Genomic DNA, 18884 nt, shown 5'->3' on the forward strand with positions numbered 1-18884 from the left:
ACAAAATTTGAAGTATTTCTAGTATGTTGAATATTAATTGTGAACGTAGGATTTATACAATCAAGGTATTCTCATCACCAGTGATGTTCCAAACTTTTTACATAAAGTTTGGTGTTGCTAGTCTACTATTATTTCTATAGTAGCTATTTTAATGCTTATTTCGTTGGTAAGAGCAAAGTTACACAATAGGATATCTGTGCTATGCCAACTTCCGGTTTCGAATTCTGATGCCTAACGTTATAAACCTTCAGACTTATAGCTGAGCCACCAAGGTCAGTTTTAGAACTACTTTGATCTATATATGTGGTTTATAATCTCTATTTTTAGTTTATATTTGTATTAAGTAATCTAAATGAGGGCGTTATTTAATTATACAACAAATTATTTTAGGAAATATCCAGAATACCGATAGCGTGTTAGATTTCCGTTTGCAGATTACAGGAATGTTTCATATGTATTTATAACATTCATTTGTTTCAGAGTGTCTCCGTATCGGTATCAGTTCTCACCTTAACATTTATATCAGTAGACCGTTGGTATGCAATATGTTATCCTCTGCAGTTCAAGAGTTCGACTACAAATGCCAAGGTGATAATAATATTTATCTGGACCATTTCGTTCCTGCTGGTTATCCCGGACGCTATTGTTTTGAACACCCAAAAGCATCTAAACATCAAAGTTGAAACTTATTACTTGACAGATTGCAGCTACACCTGGGACAGCCGTTACACGTGCATCTACCAGATGTATATTTTCGTTGTTCTCTATATTCTCCCCTTCGTTCTGATGTCAATCACTTACTTCCAGATTGCCAAAGTATTGTGGAACAAAGCCATTCCTGGTTCATCAGAGACCACCCTTCATCACCACACCAGAAGAGGTGAGTACGATCCAACACAGAATAGTGATATGATTATTTCATTATAAATCAAATTTTATATCATGACCGGGTGGTTAGGACGCTCGACCCATAATCTGAGGGCTGCAAGTTCGAATCCCCGTCACGCCAAACATTCTCGCTCTATCGATCATGGGGACGTTATAATGTGACGTTCAATCCTACTATTGGTTGGTGAAAGAGTATCCCAAGAGTTGTCGGTGGGAGGTAATGACTAGCTGCTTTCTCTCTAGTCTTACACTGTTAAATTAGGAAAGGCTAGCGCAGATAGCCCTCGTGTAGATTTGGGTGAAATTCAAAAACAAACAAACAAAACAAAGTCAGAACACGGAACACAACTCACAATTTAGGATTCGTCTGTCATTACAAGCTAGTATTTACCACAAGAACGAGGGAGAGACGTAACCAAAATAAACTTACTTTAATCACACATTCCAGAATTTTCTATTCCTTGTAGACCAGTTCTTATAATGAAAATTAGATGTACGAATTATTATACAAAGTATTTATTTCTTTATTAAAATATACACGTCGTAGCTTCACACTTCCAAACATATTTAAACACATCAAACCTTCACGTAATATAATTTGCTGTTGTATAAAGCATGTCAGAATATAAAATAGGTTTAGTTCTTCTATTCTGCTTGAATAATACATTAATAGAAAAAGTGTTTCTTTCTCATGGTAACTTTTTCCACTTTATTGACGTTTCGCTTCTGTGGTTTTGTGAGGAGGTTAACATTCTGACAATCCCAGTCACAGACTTAGAATAACTAATACACACCACAACGCTTACAAATGTGAACACGTTTAGATGGCAAAGCTTGAATTCATTCTATTACGTTTCTCATAAGACGATAGCGTTCTGTTTAATTATATGTTTAAGCCGTAAATTCTCTATTTATTTTTTTTTGTGTTTTTCCGAGAAGGAGAGTATATGATAGTATTTCAAACACAGTACGTCCACCATATCGATTACAGACAGAATAAAGAATATGGTGTATAAAAAAGAAACGGCTTAGCATTGTGCTATAAGTCTTCTGTCAAATGTTAATTGTAATAACAGACAATACATGTTGAAAAGACAACAACATTTTTATTGTGAGCTTAAATGTGGTCCCGTTTAAACAGTACCAGTTAGTAGAGCTGTTACAACGTACTAGTGAAGGGATAAAAGAACTCAAAATATTAGATATTTTTTTGTAGAGAAGAACCAGATAATGTTGAATGTATAATGTGAAATATATTTTACGGCATATTAAATTAAGAAATATATTGACAGATACATCTACTTACGCTCAAAACAAAGCCTTAAAACTTCAGTATTTGTGAATAGAATTTATGTTACTGTATCTCCAGAATGAATCTTTGTTATCCCAATATTTCACTGTCACAACTTGATCTGGAGCTATCGATATCCTACGCGTTTTCTGATTCAGTTGAGACAAAATTCAACAGCTTGCGGTAAAATATCGATCTAATATTGGTTAGTATGTTATCTTATTTACATTAATAGAAGTAGTAACAAAATACAGTTTGCTTTAACCAATGTTGAGAAATAAAAATTTGTGTTCGATATTAAGCAAAAAGCACCACAGGAATGGAACCCTTACGTGTAGCTGTAGAGACGCTCAAGGTTAAAGCTGAGACGGGGGGGTGGGGGTGGAGGTGGCTGAGGCATGAAAAAAAAGGAGAAATTAAAGTGAATGTTACTTACGTGGTTAGGGCGCTGGAATCGTAATGCGAGGGTCCCGGGCTCAAATCCCTGTCACACCGAACATGCTTACCCTTTCAGCCGTGGGGACGTTATAATGTTATGGTCAATCCCACTATTCGTTGGTAAAAGAGTAGCCCAAGATTTGGCGGTGAGTGGTTATGACTAGCTGCCTTCTCCTATTCTTACACTGCTAAATTAGGGACGGCTAGCGCAGATAACCCTCGTATAGCTTTGCGCGAAATTCAAATGCAGACAAATACGTTTTACATCGTTTGTATATTTAAAGTTGGGTTTCTTATCTGTTTCGTTTCTGTTATTTGTAAATTTTAACTCTCATATCTTTGGCTAAGTACATGTAGAAATACCACTAAATTGTACTGTGTAGACGTGTCGCCATCTGAGATCATCTGTAAGAAACTACTGTTGTTGTCCTTTACATTTTTTGTTAGGTTTTGGTTTTTCAAAACTTACAGTTGATAGCACCAGAGGACGATGATCTCTTGATGAAACCTTCTGGCTAAACTTCGAGGTAATGGAAAGTTTATCAGTGGTTAAATTCTGTTTTTGTAGCTTATTAATCCTGTTTACACGTCAGTGTGCACTACGTCAGCGACAGATCGCCTGGAGCTGAAAACTAAGGATCCATTAGTTTGTTTTTGACCAATGTTTAACTAATCACAGACATGTGTAGGCTTTGTTTTTGAAAGCAATGCTGTATATGGCTCCTAGAAATAACTAATACATCATTGTACATGGTTTTTTTCTTTTCTTTATCTAATTTTCTCCACGTTTTTACGACTAGTTAATGCGAATATAATGCAAATGGAGCATTATAGTTAGCGTATCTCATTTATTGGTGCTCATATTTCTACTTGGAGGTACTCGTATTCCTAGGAATATGTAAAGGCCCACAAAGGAGTGGGCAATGTGTTGTTTATGATAATGTAAAAAATGAGTATATATAATAAAGTTGAATTAATGATCAAACTCAAATTTCTCTATCAATGAAAGAAAGTGAGACCGTTGATGAAGCTACTAGTCTATCATTTGTTCGCTAATCATTTCTTTCTTTCTTTTTTGTCGGTATGAAGTTACAGTTACAACCTGCAAGTGTGATACGACTTGACTCTGGTGTTTGTAAATGTTAAAGTTAGTGATTGGTCAATTCTCAGTAACAAATACAACATAAAAGCAGAGAAAACATATCTATGAACAGACACGTGACAATGCTAGTCAAAATATTTATGCTGTTAGACATACAATGCAGTTTTGGTACGCAAATAGACAACGATCAGTTTAGAGGAGTTCAGTCAATAAAGGTTAGACATCACTGTATTATAATATTCATTTCTAACTTTATAAGCAGGTATGTTTTGTTTTTCATTTGATGTTATATTAAGGTCAGGCATGGCCAGATGGTTAAGACACTCGACTCGTAATTAGAAGGTCGCGCGTTCGAATCCCCGTCACACCAAACATTTTCGCCCTTTCACACGTGGAGATGTTATAATATGACGCCAATCCCACTATTCGTTGGTAAAAGAGTAGCCTGAGAGTTGGCAGAGGGTGGTGATGACTAGCTGGTTGGTAAAAGAGTAGCCTGAGAGTTGGCGGAGGGTGGTGATGACTAGCTACTTTCCGTCTAGTCTTACACTGCTAAATTAAGGACGGCTGGCGCAGATTGCCTTCGAGTAGCTTTGCGCGAAATTTAAAACAAAATAAAAAACAAATGTAACATTAAAAGTATAGGTCAACATATGAAACAAACTGCAACATGTAAGTTCAAATCACCTATAGGGCTAAAGTGTTCTGGAATCTAACCAGAAAAAAAAAAAAAGAGATTTGTTATTTTGAGCACTTTATTAGTAAATAAATAAAGGCTGACATATTAGTAAATTATACAATCGTGGAATATAGAAAAGGCTCAATTTGATTTATTTAACTCTAATATTATTATGTTTTGTTTTAAAGTACTGTGTTAGGGTTAAGTTTTACTTTTGTGTATAAAAATGTGTTTTATTGTAAGATTATCCAGTTTTTTCCCATTAAATGCTCTCAACAGGAAATCTTAAACCAACGGGAAGAAGAAGGACTCCAGATTCTGATCCAGTGAACCCTAACTGTGATGGGCAAATACGATCCAGACGAAAAGCTGCTAAAATGTTAATTGCAGTAGTTGTAATATTTGGCTTGTGCTACCTTCCCGTTCATTTGATCAACACGTTAAGGTAAATATGCGTTAATAACATATATTGCATGCTCCTATGATGATAGTACATAGACTGTAGATATGGTTTCTTTCATACAGGCACAACGTAAAATACTTTCACAATAAATTTACTTCGATTGAGCTTTGGTCTAGGTTTTGAGGCGTTATTCTCATATTTATGCTTGTTGGATATAAAAGACTGTTTAGTGTAATTATTATTTAGTTCTTATAGTGATTATCATGTTTAATGAGTAGTTAGTTTCCTTAACAAAAGTGTTTAAAAGTAATTATTTTAGAGTCAATAGTTGTGAAAATTTCGTTACGTATCTCTGTAAAAGTCGTACGTTATGCATGTAGCTCAATTGTTGTAATTTGACGTCACATTACTCGAATCTTCAGTATTTGTCGCGCTGTTTCAATTGAGTATTGTTACATAATAGCGTCTCACAGTTTGAAGAAAGTTCTAGGCCTCCATTGGATAATATATATATATAAAAGCGACCGAGTGAGCGCAAGTTACGTTCACACGACATGAAAGTTAATTAGTTTAAAAAAACGTGCGGTTAGCCGACATTGAGTGATTAGTCTTAACTGGTAATTTCTGTTGTGTGTTTTACAGTGTATTGCAACAATAGATATTGGAAAAATAATTTGTCTTGTCACTTGGATTCTAAAATAACTGAAGCAACCTTTGTGGTCATTGATGAAAAACAGATAATTATTTAAAGTTCTGGCAACAAGTTAAGTGAAGTAAGAAAAAGTTATTGTAAGTGAAGTTAGATTGCGTGATCATTAGTTTAGCTGTAATGGACGATATTCTAAAGTGAGTTAATAGAGATAAGGACAATAATTTGCCTTGTTAAAGGGTGTTCTATAGTAATTGATTCTGTCTGTGTAAACTCTAATGAAAAAGAGACAGTTATTTAAAGTTCTAAATGGAACTGTGATAACCCACTGGATAATGTAAGTGAATTTATCAAAGAATAGTGGCATTTACCGTCACGTTATAAAGTCGCAACGGCTGAAAAGGGAAGCATGTTTGGGGGGACAGGGATTCGAACCCGCGACCCTCAGATTGCCATATTTACTAACTTGTATATAAGCAGAATTTTTTTTTGATTTTCCAACATGTATATTTAGGACTTCTCCTATTTCGTCCTCTGGTATTTAACAAAATACTAAATCTATTTATTTATATTTGTCTAATGAAACAGAATAAACGTTGCAGTGTGCACTTAAAACGGTAGTATTTGACATGTATGTTGGCATTTTAATTTGTTAGTTTTAAAGTGTATTTTTGAGCTTCACAGTTAAATATTTTCCGCAGATACACAGTTGGTATCCCCCAGTCAGATGTGACCACTGTTGCTTCGCTTCTGTCTCATTGGCTGTGCTACGCTAATAGTGCTGCCAATCCTGTCATCTACAATTTCATGAGCGGTAAGTATTAAAGTCAGATAATATTTGCTGGCTATCGAACTTTCTGGAAAACAGAATATGTTTGTTTGTTTGTTTTTGAATTTCGTGAAAGCTACATGAGGGCTATCTACGCTAATCGTCCCTAATTTAGCAGTGTAAGACTAGAGGGAAGGCAGCTAGTCATCACCACCCACCGCCAACCTTTGGGCTACTCTTTTAATAACGAATAGTGGGATTGTCCATCACATCATAACGTCCCCATGGCTGAAAGGGCGAGCACGTTTGGTGTGACGGGTTTCGAACCTGCGACCCTCGGATTACGAGTGCCTTAACCACCTGGCCATGCCGGGCCGGACAGGAAATGTAAAATAAATGTAGAAGAAATCTTTTCGGAATCTTTTATTGCGGAAGCAGGAGTTTCACAGAGAGGAGTGGTTAGCCCTATTTATAATCATCATGTACAGTAACAATACGCTGCTATGCGATTCCACATATTAGTATTCTTCACAGTTGTAGATGATGTCGCAGTTTAGAAAAGTGCTCCCACCCTTTCTATCAGAGTTACAAATATCTAATCTCAATTAAACAGAATACTGTCGAAAATATCGTATGAAGATCAGTGTACCTGAGACTCAATTGATCCTTTTAGCAAACTGAACGAGACACAATAAAGAATCTCCGGAATTGCATATGAATCGATCACTTCTCCAACGAAAACATCAGATGGATTCATAGGCCTAAATTACGACGCAAAATTAACACGGATTGAACACACAAGCAATATAAAATAAAATAAAATCTGGCAGCGTGTGAACTATATGCAAGGAGCCTAACAGGTAAAAATAGCAGAGCAACAGGTGAAAACATAGTAGAAATCTGTAAAATGTACGTACAACCACTGATAGGATGTGCATCACTAGCCAGGATATGTATGGTACGAAAATAAATGTAAACTAAATTACAGACACTACAGAACACACGACTTACAACAACATACAAGGTACCTAAATCATCTCCGTCATTATTTATATACAAATATGAAAATATAGAAACACTAACTGACATACTCCTGTATAGTTCACCACAGAAACACTGATAGACTCCTATATATATTTCTCTAGAAGTGGGTTTTCTCGACATCACAGACTGATCTGTAGTTCACTTTTGAAACACCAACTGATATACTACTACATAGTTCACTATGGAAACACTGATAGACTCCTATATAGTCACTACAGAAACACTTATAGACTCCTATATAGTTAACTATAGAAACACTGATAGACTCCTATATAGTCACTATAGAAACACTTATAGACTCCTATATAGTTAACTATAGAAACACTGATAGACTCCTATATAGTCACTATAGAAACACTTATAGACTCCTATATAGTTAACTATAGAAACACTGATAGACTCCTATATAGTCACTATAGAAACACTGATAGACTCCTATATAGTCACTATAGAAACACTTATAGACTCCTATATAGTTAACTATAGAAACACTGATAGACTCCTATATAGTCACTATAGAAACACTGATAGACTCCAATATAGTCACTATAGAAACACTGATAGACTCCTATATAGTCACTATAGAAACACTGATAGACTCCTATATAGTCACTATAGAAACACTGATAGACTCCTATATAGTCACTACAGAAACACTTTTAGACTCCTATATAGTTAACTATAGAAACACTGATAGACTCCTATATAGTCAGTATAGAAACACTTATAGACTCCTATATAGTCACTATAGAAACACTTATAGACTCCTATATAGTCACTATAGAAACACTGATAGACTCCTATATAGTTAACTATAGACACACTGATAGACTCCTATATAGTCACTATAGAAACACTTATAGACTCCTATATAGTTAACTATAGAAACACTGATAGACTCCTATATAGTCACTATAGAAACACTGATAGACTCCAATATAGTCACTATAGAAACACTGATAGACTCCAATATAGTCACTATAGAAACACTGATAGACTCCTATATAGTCACTACAGAAACACTTATAGACTCCTATATAGTTAACTATAGAAACACTGATAGACTCCTATATAGTCACTATAGAAACACTTATAGACTCCTATATAGTTAACTATAGAAACACTGATAGACTCCAATATAGTCACTATAGAAACACTGATAGACTCCTATATAGTTAACTATAGAAACACTGATAGACTCCTATATAGTCACTATAGAAACACTTATAGACTCCTATATAGTTAACTATCGAAACACTGATAGACTCCTATATAGTCACTATAGAAACACTTATAGACTCCTATATAGTTAACTATAGAAACACTGATAGACTCCTATATAGTCACTATAGAAACACTTATAGACTCCTATATAGTCACTATAGAAACACTGATAGACTCCTATATAGTTAACTATAGACACACTGATAGACTCCTATATAGTCACTATAGAAATACTGATAGGCTCCTATATAGTTCACTATAGAAACACTGACTGGTAGATTCCTATATAGTTAACTATAGACACACTGATAGACTCCTATATAGTTAACTATAGAAACACTGATAGACTCCTATATAGTTAACTATAGACACACTGATAGACTCCTATATAGTCACTATAGAAACACTGATAGACTCCTATATAGTTCACTATAGAAACACTGACTGGTAGATTCCTATATAGTTCATTAAATTATCACACGAAAAATTGGCAAAACGATCTACTATATGAACTCGACCATTTCAGCATACGTGATGAAAATAGCCCTAAGTACCGCTCCCCTATTAACATTTGTATAAAAAATAAAAACAAACTAATGCTCCTACAACTAGACATAGACAACATTAAAAACTTAATTTACTATGATAGCATCAAAAAGTTATTTTTTTATGTAAAATGTAAAGTTCTTGAAAATTGTGAAAAGTATACCTGGAACTATTTGTGCAGTGTGGATTCTCACACAGTCAAATAAAGCGAAATGTTGTTTAACACAGTAATATTGATATAATCACATACGTGGATATGACCCTGAAAGGGGTCAGAGTGAAAGCGTGGACTAGCTAAACTCTGGCTTTTTTGTAGTAATTAAATGAATTTTAAACAGATATCAATCAAGTGTAAGAAAGAGAGAAGAGGTCTTTTGAATCTGACCCTCCCAGGTCTACAGTACTTAATACCGATACCTGTAACAACAAGTTGAGTCTTCTAGGTCAGTAGGACCTGAACTGATAAAGATACATACTCACAGGAAGTCTCACTTTTGTTTTTTGTTTTTAGTCTGTTGGCACTCTTTTTGTCAAGTTGTAAATAGGGTTTTATCCGTTTTGTTTATATGTGGTAAAGTTTATGAATTGCGATTGCTTGTTTTTAGTTTATAATAAAATTACACAATGAACTGCCAGTGCTCTGCTCACCAGGGATGTTGAAACCCGGTTCCTAACATTATAATTCCGCAGACACACCGTTGTGTCACTAGGAAATACCAAACCTACGACACAAATATTGAACTTCTAACATGACAGTACGTTCTCTACCATCGTTACTATATTGCTTGCCTTTTTTATATACACACAGGTTTACAATATTTCTAATTTACAGTTGAGTTGTAATATAAATAAATAGGAAAGAAAAGGCTGAATATTACTCAGATACTGGATAGTGTGGCTACAAAATCTTGTAATGCTCATTTTCGTTATTATTACATCTGAAATTCGAACATTACTTCTACTAAAAATAATCACGTGATTAAACTTTTCTTTTCAACCAGTATCTTGAAAATATAAAATGTTCGTGCTATAACTTTTATTATAGTGTCATAGTGTAGTAGATAAGACTGAGAATTAGTTTCCCTTGGTGTTTCGAACTAGTGTTTATATTTAATTATTTCTAATTAACTAATCTAAAGTAGGAAAACACGGCTATATAGTTTGTTTTTTGAATTTCGCGCAAAACTACACGAGGGCTATCTGCGCTAGCCGTCCCTAATTTAGCAGTGTAAGACTAGAGGAAAGGCATCTAGTTATCACCACCTACCGCCAACTCTTGGGTTACTCTTTTACCAACGAATGGAGGGATTGACCGTCACGTAATAACTCCCTCACGCCCTATATAGTTTGATAATTGTTGATAATTCTTTGCCCAACACTAATACAGCGGTAGATCTACGGATTTACAACGCTAAAATCAGGAGTTCGATTTCCCTCGATGGGCTCAGCAGATAGCCCGATATGGTTTTGCTATAAGAAAACAACACACATTTTTGTGTTTCACTTCAGGATATTTTAGAAATAGGAAAGGAAAAAAAACTCACTGAGATCAGGATATGTTTCGGTCATTTACACACCTCTTGTTGCCATAGTGACGAATAAATAATATTGAAAATAAAAAAAAAATAATGTCAAAGTGCAGGTACAAACAAATACTATACAGAAATGACACGTCATGTGGCCAGTTAACTATTTATATATTAGTGGTATGTTTCTCGTGGGGTCTAGAACGATCGATAAGGCTCTGACATTGCTATTGATCTAAACAAATCTTCAGCCAGTGGTTGTCAACATTTTAAACATACCAAAATGTGAATCGATTTCAATGAAACTGATTTACTTGTATCAAAGTATATACAACGTTTGGATAAAAACGGATATATCTTTCGGAATCAGCGTACAGGAATTATTATAGACGATATAAAAATTTCAAGACAGTGAAAACGTCGCAGACCTGTGTTATTGATTGTCGAGATTAGTGTTAACGAAACCGGTACTCGTAAAGGCCAAACCTATGTTTATTTTTAACGTGTTAGATAAAGGTAAGTAAGAAGTTTGTATACATATAAATAAATAAAAAATACAAAATCGTATTTTATTGGCATGAATTTCACTATTTGTAAAACAGATTATGTAAAAAATTAAATATTATATACAGTTACATCGGAAGACGCCTCATATGTGTAAAATAATAGCGATACTAATCAATGTTTTATATTAAAGCACATTATTACAAAACGACAAGTTGCGTGCTAAAATTAGGAACACAATTATTATATTTCAACATTATATATATTTTCTCCCTGTTGGGCCCGGCATGGACAGGTGGTTAAAGCACTCAACTCGTAATCCGAGGGTCGCGGATTCGAATCCTCGTCATACCAAATATGCTCGCCCTTTCGGCCGTTAGGACGGTATAATGTGATAGTAAATCTCATTATTCGTTGATAAAAGAGTAGCCCTAGAGTTGACGGTGGGGCGTTATAATGTTACAATCAATCCCACTATTCATTGATAAAAAGAGTAGCCAAAGAGTTGACGGAGGATGGTGATGACTAGCTGCTCTCCCTTTAATCTTACACTGCTAAATTAGGGACGGCTAGCGCAAATAGCCCTCGTTTAGCTTTGAGCGAAATTCAAAACAAACCAATAAAATTGTGAAACCATAAATTATGTGATTGATATTTATGTATTATTGATTTTTCCCTGGAGATTGTTTGTTTGTTTTTCAGCTACAAATATATAAATCCTAAATGTTACTACATAATTGTTTTCGTAACAATAAAGGCTAAATAATATTAAAATCTTTTAATTCAGGGATTGTTTGTATATGTACTATGACTTCTTCGGATTGGCATAACTAAAACGCTGTAATTTCTGGTAATATAATATTATTTCGCTTTTACTCATAATTAATTAACATTTTAAACAACGTTGATAGACTTCTGGATAAGCGCCAAACATGCTCGCCCTTATAGCCGTGGGGGCGTTATAATGGTACGGTCAATCCTACTATTCGTTGGTAAAAGAGTAGCCCAAGAGTTGGCGGTGGGTGGTGAAGACTAGCTGCCTTTCCTCTAGTCTTACACTGCTAAATTAGAGACGGCTAGCACAGATAGCCCTCGAGTGGCTTTGTGCGAAATTCAAAAACAAACAAACAAACAAACTTCTGGAAAATTAAGCTAAAGTTAATAATAATTATATTTATTTATTAAATTTCATTATTAGCTTCTCAACACATCATCCTCTATTTTTCAATTAATTTTTTATAGTTTTATCACCTGAACAACTTTATGTTTTTATTTTTTACGTATGTATTGATTTTTCTTAATTTTCCAATTAATAAAATTAAAATTTTAATTTTCTCTTTAATTTTTTCCTATGAATATTCGTTTCAGGAAAATTCCGCAAAGAATTCAAAAATTCTTTCGCTTGCATGTGTCTTCGACGAACGTATAGAGGGCGCTCTAGAAACACTGCCAACGCTTATAAATCCCGTTTTACAAGTTCTACCACGCATTTTGAAAACATCAATCTCAACTCATTCACGCATTACTCGTAATCGAGAACAAAGAGTCGAGAAATGTGAAAATTTACCCCCAGTGAACACTTGGAAGTTCAACTACAGAAATGGAGCTTAATTGTTTTATTTATGCCACATTTGTTTAGATAGACTGGCATGAAAATAGAATATTCTCTGCATGTACTACGAGATAGTTTGGTTCTGTCATATTATCGTTCTCCTATAGCTAAGTGTAGTAATGTGTTGGCTGTTAACACATTTCGATCAGGTTCTACAAAATAGGCTTGTTGTCCGTCATCAACTCCGACAAATGACGAAATCTACCAAAAATGATATATTTTCCGGTCATTCGTCATTGCCCACAATTCATTCCTCTTGAAACAAACTTTTAAAACCTTACAAGAGTTATGTGTTACTATTAATAAAAAATACAAAAAAATTAATCTATTATTAGAATCAGAACCCAGAATTACAGTTTCTGTTTTCTTATACACTTTCCTTGTGCATATTGAAATAAAATGTATTAATATGGAGAACTTTCTCTAAGATATTGTCTTTCTTTCTGCTCTCTGCTATTATATGCTATTGTATAATGTTGTTTACCTATTTTATTAATTGTATTCCTAAGCTCGAGCTGATACAATATTAAATATCATAAATATTGTGTAATAAGGTATATTCTGATATATAAATATTGTGTAATAAGGTCCGTCATAGTGACAAGGTATTTAACACGTCGTAACATATTTTATGAAGGCATCATGTTTGTGTTCTGTTCAACTGCTGGTAGTGTTGTGTCTCTTATTAGTGGCTGTTATATATATTGAAACTATCAATTCTTCTGTTTACGCAAGATATACATTGTAAACTGATTGTATTATTTATTCTTTCGATGTTCTGTAATGGATCTGAAAAAATAAAGAATTCGTAATGGTTCTTTGTGGTGTATGGGGATGTTTTATTTGTATTTTATAATCTATCTCATGGTCATAAGCTTGTGTTTGTTAAATACTTTGAAAATGCCAGAGTTAAAACCGTTCTCGTTCCTAAATAATTTATATTCGTTAAAGCACTTACACATTTATCGATTAATACCGAAACAATGTCACTTGACCAACTTATTTAACCATAATGATATAGAATTTCGAAATATGACTGACAAAAGAAACTCTGAAAACAATGGAAATTATTTAGGTGTCTAGTAACCAGGAACCTAGTTCTAGAACATAAGAAAGTATGCTTACCGTATTGAGACACAAAGATCTAAAACTGTACCAACACTGGTTCATTTTGATGAAACTTGTCGAGTATCTATCATTTATAACACGTGTGTTACTTACGCGCTTTATTCCGAACACTAGATGACTGTTTCTTTTACAAAATTTGAAGATACCATACAGGCTTACGTTTACTGTATACGTGAATAACACTGTGAGCAAAGGAAATCTTTCATTTTAGCTTAATCTATTAGGATACAGTTAATTTTTGTTTACCTTAATGACCTCAGAGCCATAAGATGATATGTAGAGTGTTTAGCAAACAAAAACAAAAATAAATCATTAAACTCTGGTTATCTCGCAAGCTTACCTCCAAGCTTACCACACTCACCTCCAAGCTGTTCTGACCTTAACCAGAGTTTAATGATTTATTTTTGTTTTTGTTTGCTAAACACCCTACCCATAAAGTTTTAATACCCATACCAGCCACTTTAATTAAAATAAAGTACAGAACAACGTTTCGATCTTTTCAGGTCATCTGGAAAAGAAGGCCCAAACGTTGTTCTGTACTTTATTTTACTTAAAGTTTTAATGCCCATACCAATCTTCTTGAGAATACATTTTTACTTCATGTGGGTTTCTCGTCATCATGAACGCTGGCGAGATTAAGGTTTGGTGCTACATAATAATGGTGTTGCTTTGAGGGTATGATAGATACCGAATTGCTTGAGGTGGTGGTCTAGATAAACATTAACATTAAAAGCAGATGGGGAGACCTGTGAAACAGGATGGAAAGTTGACAAAGAGAGCTGAATCGGCTGGCCGAGGGCGGGGTAGTATCTTGGAAGATGGATAGGTAGTCCTTGGAAAGCGATGGAGACCAAGGTTGTGACGATGTAACGAACTCATGAATTAAAGGGTTACAGCTGAGAGATAGGCTGTGACTGATTAAAACGAAACTTTAGATTTAAAAGTTGCTTAGATATTGGCTTTAACATGGTTTTAAGTTTGTTTCAACATTAAATGAGAAGGCACCTTCAAATGGTTAAGTATAACGATATTGTTTAAAATCAGAAACATTTTAAAAACAAAACTTAATGTGTTATACCATATAACTTCTCATATTCTGCGAGTATTTCAAGAACTAATTATAAAAATCCAGTTACGAAACAGAAAAGTATTGAAAATAATATACGTGATTAAACGACGTAGTCTGATTTATTCAATCAAGATGTTTAGGTGTCAGTTACAGTAGACCCGGCATGGCCAGATGGTTAGGGCACTCTATTCGTAATCCGAGGGTCGCGGGTTCAAATCCCCATCACGCCAAACATGCTCACCCTTTCAGCCGTGGGAGCGTTATAATGTGACGGTCAATACCACTATTCGTTGGTAAAAGAGTAGCCCAAGAGTTGGCGGTGGGTGGTGATGACTAGCTGCCTTCCCTCTAGTCTTACACTGCTAAATTAGAAATGGCTAGCGCAGATAGCCCTCGTGTAGCTTTGCGCGAAATTCAAAACAAACCAATCCTTTGTATTCTTGGGGGCGCTATAAGAGTTATGGTCATTTCCCTTTATTCAATCGGAAAAAAATAACCTGAGAATGAGTTTTACTTTAAAATTCAGGACTGCTCTGCGTAACTTCCGCTAGTACAGCGGTATGTATACGGATTTACAACGTTAAAATCAGGGATTCAATTCCCCTCGGTAGGCTCAGCAGATTGCCCAATGTGGCTTTGCTATAAGAAAACGCACATACTGATATGCGTAAAATGCTTAAATAAACAATAGTCGGTGCCGTGCTTTTGAAGTTATTAAATTTAAATAATGTTTGTGAAAGCATGCATGCTACTACTGCGGTTGTCGCATACAAACTTATCATACGCTTCGTAGTTTTCATTGATTAATTATAAGCAAACAACATGCTATCTTATTTTAATTTCCTCGTATATTTATTACATTTAATGTTGAATGAATTTGAGGATTGTGTAGCGAACAATCGTATAGATTTCATGTTATTTCTAATACAGTGCTATGTATAAAGTTATAAATTTCTTTGAGACAAAAATAAACATTGTTTACCATATGTTTATTTTATTTTGGAACTTCAGACAAATCAGTGTTTCCTTTTTTCCCTGGACGAAAGGTCCAATTAAATTAAGGCTTTCTTTGTAAACCTAATTTGTGACTGTTGCGACCTCTCACGTTTTTTCCTACAGCTTTGAACGTTGTCAGTCTTGTGTGAGGTTTCGAGTTGAAGTTGAGAGCAGTCTTCGATCTGTGCATATAAAAGAAACGTATGGTGTGTGTGTGTGTGGGGGGGTTACAGATCAATGAAACTGAAAACATTTTGTTTGTATTTTTACAATATAAGTACTGTTACGTATTACAATTTAGAACAACCTAAAACTGAGTTAAATGATAATCTAATTTTAGAAGTTAAATAAATGTCGATATGTATTCAGTTTGTGATACTTGCTAACAATAATGATACACACTGTTTTCTTTATTAAATACCAACAAATTTTAATATAGAAATTATAACACAATATACAATAATGGTTATAATGATCTATGTGCAAAAGGTTTACAAATTTACAAGCAAAATTGAGTATCCTATCTGATGTGTTGTGAAGAGTTCACGATGAGTGAGTTAATTTCGAGCTGATGTAAGTACAATTCACTTAACAGGGAGCTAGCTTGCTCTGTATTTTTCGTTGATCACATGTCGAGATTTTCACCGCTGAAGTTATATAATGTTTGTGTAAACTTACCAATGTCCGGTGTGAATCCACCGAAGTTAAACGGTTTGTAATGTTTGAAATTTATAGGCATTCCTAGTCAAATATCAGAACTTCCTAATTAATAAGCTTTAATCACAGTTATTATAGCTTCCGAGATTTATATTATACCATACGTAGCAAATCAATAATAGATAATGTTTCTTGGTTACATTTATAGGCGTTAGGTAAGAAGAGTTTCTAGAAATTTCAGCCTGCTCAACAATATTGACGATGCACTGATGTTTACTTATACACACACGTTATTAATTTTTACACTTGAGAATCTTTTACAACTTTAGTGAATCGGCGGGATTTCGTAATATAGATTTAACAATATAAATTATGTACATTTATGAATATAAATATAATTTAAACAACGGTATTCAAACAGACATAATAGTAAATCCGTCACAACAAAAATAGACTGTTATTAGAATATACTTATTTCCAACAAAGTATAAACATAATATTCGAAAACAAGTTCAGGGTAATACTATGGAAAAAAATGACTGCACAAAACTATACTAAACGTTAGATTACGGACTAATCAAACGAAATAAAACTCTGGGCAACGTTTTAAATTATTACAAAGTACATAAAAATAAAAAACACGAATTTTGTAGTTGATTGTTGTCATACATTGTTTGTGTTTAATTTTAACATTATGGATGTTCTGTGACGTTCTTCTTAGATAATTCAGAATAAACAACGTTATTTTTACTTTATCGTAGGAATAATACTATATATATATATATTCATATCTTCTGATGTATACCTTTTAATCCAAATATTGTTTATTATTAAAAACAATAATGTCTTGAATGTTTTTAAGTTTAGGACCGTTGTTGTTTAAAAAAAACTTACTGTTTCTCTGTTTCTTGTGGCATAGAATTGATATAACCAGTGGCAAACAAGTGGAATATTCTAGAAAAAATAATGTTACGAAAATTTAAATATATGCTTAGCTGTGAGCAAAACTACAGAAAAATTATTTTATTAAACAAATAATGTTATATTGTATTAAGTAATATTTAATATACAACAAATAGTAAATTACTCTTTATCCATTCAGCTGGTTTCAAAAGTTGAGAGTTTATAGAATAATAAATGAAGCGGACAGATTACTTCAAAAAATGGCTGCGGAAAGACGTACGACTTTTGTTTGCTCTTTTAAATAATATACAAAACATAAGATGGAAAGTTCTTTAAAATTAGGTTATATATGCACATGTTTACACTGAGTTCTCACCTCTGGAGTATTTCACATGAATTTCTTGCAGTAAAACTAAATATTCAGAAAAATCACTCTTAAAAAGAAAATAGCACATAAACCTAGCCACAACTGCTGTATGATCTATGAAGACAATTAATTAAACGTATATATATTATACTGAATAATAAACTGATGTTTCACGATTCAGACAGTTAAAACTCTAAGGAAATGAGAATAAGTTGCCTTCATTAGACTTTGATCCTTTTAGTTTTGTATAAAACTGAAAATCTGATTAAGTTTGTATTCGTGCGCCTGTTTTGAAACGTTAGGATAATAAAAATATTCGTACGAAGTTAGTTTTATTTAATGCCAGGAAAACTAAATGGTTAAATCAGCGCAAAGAGAAGGAAACAGTAACGTAAGAGGTCAGTCAATAATTGAAAAAGGAAACCGTTTTTGTTGTGTGTGAACTAGTAATATTTGTTCAAATCATCTACTCAATTCTACATAAACATGGACTTAAACAGAATGAGAGATAATAACTATTTGTGACAAGATATGCCAGGCTATCTTAAAATAATGTAAATTATATAATAAAGAGTATTTTAAACTCTGAAATAGTATGTTCTACGTATTCTGAACCAAAGTTTGACATTCGTTTATGTGTATCACATACACTTGTATTTAAAATTCACCGTTACTTTCCTTCTTGCAAATTCCCAGCCTGAAGTTTGTGATTTATTATTTAGTATGTTTATGCTTAATAACAAACCTAATGTTGCAGTTGCTTCACAGTTAGTTAAATTAATGTATTGTTATCTGAGTATCGCATACGTGCCAAATTGTGCATGTGTGTGCGTCCTACAATAAAGTTTTTAGTAACAATAACAAAGTATGACCCTAGGCAACATTTCATAGTATTTTTGTAAGACACGCATACATAGTTTGACAGGTATGTGATACTCTTAAGTTAAAACAAACATTTACATTTTATTACAGGTTACAACTTTTGTCCTAAGATTTGTTTTTACTGCAAAAGCTCTAACTTATAATAGCATGTACTTAATCGGTAAATATATTCAAAACGAAAGAAATACATTAACTAATAAGCAAGAA

The 18884-nt window shown here is 33.7% G+C and overlaps 1 protein-coding gene across 2 annotated transcripts in view; it reads left to right on the plus strand.

Annotated features, from left to right (window-relative positions):
* Nucleotides 1-13484, plus strand: part of LOC143238879 (orexin receptor type 2-like) — a 139696-nt gene extending 126212 nt beyond the window's left edge. For both annotated transcript variants that reach the window (XM_076479496.1, XM_076479498.1), the window contains 4 exons: nucleotides 481-880; nucleotides 4678-4843; nucleotides 6152-6264; nucleotides 12432-13484. In XM_076479496.1, coding sequence (XP_076335611.1) covers nucleotides 481-880; nucleotides 4678-4843; nucleotides 6152-6264; nucleotides 12432-12595 — 843 coding nt within the window. In that variant the 3' untranslated portion in view covers nucleotides 12596-13484. The remainder of the gene's footprint in view (nucleotides 1-480; nucleotides 881-4677; nucleotides 4844-6151; nucleotides 6265-12431) is intronic.
* The last annotated feature ends 5400 nt before the right edge of the window (nucleotides 13485-18884 follow it).

This window comes from Tachypleus tridentatus, chromosome 13 (assembly GCF_004210375.1).
Source record: "Tachypleus tridentatus isolate NWPU-2018 chromosome 13, ASM421037v1, whole genome shotgun sequence".
In the NCBI taxonomy this organism is placed as follows: domain Eukaryota; kingdom Metazoa; phylum Arthropoda; class Merostomata; order Xiphosura; family Limulidae; genus Tachypleus; species Tachypleus tridentatus.